The sequence below is a fragment of the Gnatocerus cornutus genome, chromosome 7 (assembly GCF_029298725.1).
Source record: "Gnatocerus cornutus isolate USDA-ARS CGAHR chromosome 7, icGnaCorn1.1, whole genome shotgun sequence".
Taxonomy (NCBI): Eukaryota; Metazoa; Arthropoda; class Insecta; order Coleoptera; family Tenebrionidae; genus Gnatocerus; species Gnatocerus cornutus.
Window position 1 is genome coordinate 15,688,824 of NC_142239.1, and position 6,000 is coordinate 15,694,823.

Genomic DNA, 6,000 nt, shown 5'->3' on the forward strand with positions numbered 1-6,000 from the left:
CTGAATAGAAAATGTCTCGTAAATAAGAGATGCCGTTAGAACGAATCGACCATAAATTGTAAACTGGTGAAAAGAAGTTTAATGTTGTGTATATGCGATAAAATCGTTCTGGAAATATTTGCGTTTGAGGTGGCACGGTATTCTGTGTTTTACAATTAAAGCACTAACAGTTTTATAATGGTATTTGCCAACAATTACCACGCTGCGAAACTTTACTGAATTATCTATCTAAATGGTGTTTGTTGGGAAAATCAACACTCTCGATGTTTTACTTTAGAGCTTGCGGTTTTAGAACTGTAGTTTTAGAAAATACCATTTTCTCATTACAATAAACGGTTTTTTGTTGCAGGTTGCTCCAAATGTGTACGAATTCGTCAAGTCACCTGTGAATATTATAGACTTCGCTGCGACGCTGAGCTTTTACATCGACATGATTTTGATCTTTGAAAAAAAGTCTCAGCTGTTAGATTTCTTCAGTATTATTAGGATTTTGAGGCTGTTCAAGCTCACGAGACATTCTCCTGGTCTGAAAATTCTGATTCACACGTTCAAAGCTTCGGCCAAGGAGTTGGGGTTGTTGGTGTTTTTTCTCGTTTTGGGGATTGTTGTGTTTGCAAGTCTTATATTTTACGCCGAGAAGCTGGAGGTAAGAAACTTCAACTTTTGTAATGAAATATAGTTCTCCCGTTCCTAAATGAAACTGAAGGGAAATAAATAAGAACGTCTAGAATAATATTCTAGTTTTACGAACTGGGGGACAGAAATTTCGTTTCTTCTTGTTTCTTGATATTTCACTATAAATTAATCTGTAATTGCTTCCAAAGAATTTCAATCTCCTCTCAAGGATTAGTTTCTTGTCCTCGCGGCAATAATTAACACAGTCGATAAATTAACGGATATGTATTATTAAAGTGGTCGTATATTTTCTTGCATCCGGAAACCTGTCTGAAAGCGTACTTCCGGTAAAGTTTACAATTTGACTAGAATTACGACATGAGGTAATTAACAACGTGACATACTTTTCTTCGGTTTTTGGTTACTTCCCCAGACGCTTACTTAACTGGGTTTGAAACTAAAATGTTAAACTTAAGGAAATTCTGGGTTCTTTTACTAATTCATGGAAATTTGTTAAGTTTGAGGCAGCACGGGAAGAAGTGGTATCCACTATCTTAACTTTGCGCCAAAAAGAATATTTTATAGACGTATCTTACAGTCTGCATTTTTTTTATTTTCTTTCTATCAAGTGTAGTCTTCAGCAATGATGTGTTCTAACTCAAATTTTAATAGCATAGGGTTACATTTTATTTATTCTTTCTTTATTATCTCGATTTTATTAGCTAATTCCAGCATTTTATCCCTCGTATCTTTCCCACATTTTTCTCGCTTGCCCCACTTTAATAATGGCTTTAGTTTTTTCATCTCTCGATCTAATGACTCAATAATTTCTTGTTTTTCACTCGCGTTTCTGTCCTTTGGTGATCCTTTCAGCTTGTTTTATAATTTTTTTGGCTAAAGTTGCAATTTCGCAGGCGCAAAGGCGAAAAACAAACCCAAAATTGTTTAGTTGAGTTAACGTCTTATTTGAACGATCCAAAAGTGCAACGCGATTCCAAACATTTACCGTCTTCACGCTCCGCCGAAATCCCGCCGACAAAATACATATTTACTCATATCGTATCGGATTTTCCCATTTAAGCAAAGTATACAGCTGAATAGCACTATTCTGCCTTTCCGTGTCCTATTAATAACGACTAAAGTTCGTCTTGTTAACCAAATTCCGACTTATTATAAGCGGAATTAACTAGCAGCGCTCTCCTCGTAATCCTCCGGTGCTCCTCTTTTCCTTCTATGCCTAATACCTATTCCCTTTATCGTTGGAAATACATTAAAGTGATTTTAAAACGAGGCACACATTTCTCTTCAGTTGACATACTTTGTGTTATTTTTAAAAATGATAAGAAGCTTGGTTTTTACAAAAAGATTATTTCTGAAGCGCTTCTCGCACCTTTTGTCATAAAATATCGACGGGAACTTTTACCTCGTCTTTTATTTCAGTACAATCCGAAGAACAATTTCAAGAGTATACCGGAAGGTCTGTGGTGGGCTATCGTCACCATGACTACAGTGGGCTATGGAGATATGGCCCCCCGAACCTACGCGGGGATGTTTGTGGGGGCTTTGTGTGCTCTCGCGGGAGTCTTGACGATTGCACTTCCTGTTCCGGTGATCGTTTCCAATTTTTCCATGTTCTATTCCCATACTCAGGTAGGGTAGACCTTTATAATAAGTTTTAACCACAGAACTGTCCCTGCTATTGACGTTTATGCGAAGGAAAAAACGGGTCGTGGGATGATAATCGAATGACAATTAAGTGACGTCTGGAAAATAGACTTTTTCACGTGACTTGGGTGGAACTAAATCTAATTTTTTTTAGAAATTGAAGCGGTTAATATTCATTGCTTGTTGGCGACATGGAGGGGGGTGATTGAGATCGTTTCAATTTAGCCCACTTTTTCGTTTTTGTAATGTAGTTCGTGCTTTATAATAAAAAGTGGATGTCCATAAATAGATTTTGGCACTTGTTGCAGCACAATCGTGTCGACTGCGCCAAAAACCTAATGGCTCACATATAATGCATTCACGATCTTTTTAGACCGCGGCAAGCCATGGAAATCTAGTAACTTGGTTGGTAGTCAACCTTTCTGAGCTAAAGTTTCCTGAAAATGATTGACATTTGTTCTGTCGATTGGAGTTGTCACCTTTTTTTGGTTATGAATTGAGTCTGAAACCTTTCCTCTGTTGCCAGTTTGAACCGAACATTCAGAACTTGATAATTTTATTGAATTTTTATCTAAAATTTTGAAATTATTTTTCAACAAATAATATTAATCATAATGGAAGACATTACTGCTGGTATATTCCAATGGCAAAAAGTTTACCATTCTCAAGAAGCTCTTCTGCCAGGTCTTGATTCTAGTCATAAAACCTTAAAAAAGTTTATTTGATCGAATTAGCATTTGACCCAGGGTTTTATGTTATGGAAACACACTAAACACACTAAAAGCAAACTTTGGCGAATTTCGTTAACTAAAAAGTGCAGCAATTTAGAATTTAAATTGTTTTTGTTTACATAAAGTGTCGTGATCGTTCACTTCTCTGTGTTTGTAACTCATTGACTTAATAATTTTGAAAAGTGTTGTTTTCTCGGCATAAAATTCTAATTGTTGCCGCTTATCAGCCAAAACTTTTCATCTTTGGTGTCCAGAACATTGGAAACGGTTGCACGCCGCACCTAAAAATATTTTGAAAACAAACGTCTATGGGACTTTGTACCTTACAAAGAATTTATTTGTAACACCTCAGATCGTTTGTTCCAGTCTTAAATCAAGCCGATCTTTTTGAAACTGCAAATAGCACATTTTTTGTTCGAAAACGAAATCACTTTAGGCATTTCATTGCAATATTTTGAAGATAATGCCTTTAAACTGTTACTTTCACGATTAAAAGGAAACACACGATTTTTCCGGTGTCAGAAAAGTGGCAAACTTGCATGCATAAAAGACACATGTCAGATGTGACAGTAAAAAAACTACCTCTGTCAGTCATTGTAGCCAACAAAAAGAAAAAAAAACATGGCCTACTCTGGTCTAAAAAGATCGTGAATGCATTATACGAACGTTACTTTACAATCGCCGACACCTTTCAGATTCAAATTGAAATTGTTTAAACTGTCATCCGCAGTCTGAAATAGAACAAACGGTAAAATTACCAATCACTCGTTCGTCTACAACATGAAACAATCCGTTTGATGTCGCAGATTCGCATTAATCAAGCCGTAGGTACCCGCCACTAAAAGTGTAAATAAAATCGCAATAAAATCTCCCGAATAAACAAGCCCTTCAATCTAATTGTGAAATCTGGTTCGCTGCATTAGTCAATAATTTCCGCCATAACAGGCTTTCAAATTTGGTATCTAATTACATTAATTACTGTTTATTTGCAATGCAAACTCTGCATTATCGACTTTCCTGCAGGCTCGTTCCAAACTCCCGAAAAAGCGGCGGCGAGTTCTCCCAGTGGAACAGCCTCGTCGTAAAAAGGTAGAGAACGCCACAAACCGAAGAATGAACGCCATCAAACATCATCATCCTGGTGTTTTCAAAGACGCTTTTGGCGGCGCTAAAATAGGTAACTGTCTGGTAGTGGCGCCCTCTCTTTTCCTGTAGTATATTTTCCACCTTTAGGTTCCACATTGATCGTTGTGCGTACTAACCGTGTCAATTTCTGTTTTTTCATTATAGGAAATGTTAATGGTGTGAATGTAATAGGTTTAGCCCTGCAAGGGCCGTCCGTTCCCAGTATTGCCGTACTGCACCACAATGGACCATATACTTTACCAGGTGAGGGGGCCGCAGATAGATGGCGCTTGTTGTGTCGGTGTTTCCCTCAATACGTTGTTTTCCTTCAAGTAATAGTGTTTTGGTTTTAGCAGAGGGCGAGCCTGCTACATCTCTTCCTTCAATGCTCCCTCTGCAACCCCGTCCCGCCACCACCGGCAGCATGGATGTCCTCCCTCTCCAACCTCGTTACCTTCCTATTTTTGATAGAGAATCCCGTTCTGAACCACGAGATCTCCCCAAACCCGATTGTACTCCTCTTAAAACCACTGAAACTGAGATTGGCTTGGCGAGTGTCCCCGCCATGGCCATTGGGAGCTCCACTGAAGTCTTGGTTAGCATCGTGGAAAACCAAGCGGGCTTCCGAAGAAACTCTTTCATGTTTAATAACAACCAAAAGTCTCCAGATTGTGAAGTGGGCAAATCACCAAGCACTGAAATTACCAACTCTTCAGTGCAGTCCACGCCGTTGGAAGGAAAGTGTTTGGAAACGTTGGATGGAAATGATAAAGACAGAACATAATTTTTTCTTTCTCTTTGTCGAGTGTTAGTTGTTTCAGTGGAGGTAGAGGAGGAGGCAGGAGGTCGCGGTGGTGGCAAGGGGAAGAGATCATTGTAATGCAAAATGAAAGCGCATTTAAAAAATGGTCGATTTCTACCGTGACCGACCGTGAAGCTATGATTAAAAGTTTACAATTTTTTACACGTGTACAGCTTCAAAGCTTTCATCTTGTCTTATTTATCACATAACTAATGTTCTGCGTGATAAAAATAACTCTTAAGCAATTTTAGACATGTTCTCATTGTGGTTTTTATCAAATGTGTTAAAAAAGAGCGTTGAAAATATTAATGTGAATTTTGATGAGATTGATGAGTAATGTTTTTTTGCTCTATTCAGAGGTGACGGTTCGTTTGTTTTTCCGATCGTTTTTTACAAATCAAATTCCGCGTCTTCATTTTAGTGTGGAGAGCGTAAAAATGCTAAATATGGCTGGCATTTGATGGTTATTCGCTCAATTTTTTATTTGGAATTTTTTACAATAGTTTAGAAAAGTCTAAATTTGCGATTAATTGTAAGATCGTAACGCTTTACTATTCTTGGCAACTGTGATAAATTTAGAACAAAAAAAAAACAATTTTAGAATTTTTTCTCGGAACTCGATTTTTTAATGATCTAGAAAACTCCATAACTTTGACAGTTTAAATTGTAAGCCAACAAATTTTTGAGGCTTTACTGTTTCTGTCACTTCTACCTGTACGAATTGACAACATTGAAGACCAAGAAAAAAAAATTTTAGAATTTACAGAATTTAAATATTTTAATTTTACACTGAGGGCACGAATTTTACAAAGAAATTAATATACGGTAGGCGAAGAAAGCAGGAAAAGTAAAATTAGCATTGAATTGATTTGTTATCTTTCAAGATGATCTTGATCTTTGCCCGGTTCGATTTAGAAATGGTTTGGACTTCCAATTCTTTAAATTCTTTTACCATCAATTTCATTGTTGCAATTGATCTACGTGTTACGTGAACAAATGTTTTATCGAATTTCTGTCTTATACAAATCTGTAGAGGCCATCGCTGCATATCTACGTAGTTTT

At 37.2% G+C, this 6,000-nt stretch overlaps 1 protein-coding gene across 5 annotated transcripts in view; it reads left to right on the top strand.

Moving 5' to 3' along the window:
- Nucleotides 1-4,948, top strand: part of LOC148171551 (potassium voltage-gated channel protein Shaw-like) — a 28,179-nt gene extending 23,231 nt beyond the window's left edge. For 2 of the 5 annotated variants that reach the window (XM_088042526.1, XM_088042529.1), the window contains exons 6-10: nucleotides 350-646; nucleotides 2,056-2,265; nucleotides 4,035-4,188; nucleotides 4,302-4,400; nucleotides 4,490-4,948. In XM_088042526.1, the coding sequence (XP_087898652.1) occupies nucleotides 350-646; nucleotides 2,056-2,265; nucleotides 4,035-4,188; nucleotides 4,302-4,400; nucleotides 4,490-4,920 (1,191 nt within the window). In that variant the 3' untranslated portion in view covers nucleotides 4,921-4,948. The remainder of the gene's footprint in view (nucleotides 1-349; nucleotides 647-2,055; nucleotides 2,266-4,034; nucleotides 4,189-4,301; nucleotides 4,401-4,489) is intronic. The other 3 variants (XM_088042527.1, XM_088042528.1, XM_088042531.1) reach the window with 3 other exon arrangements.
- Nucleotides 4,949-6,000: the final 1,052 nt, after the last annotated feature.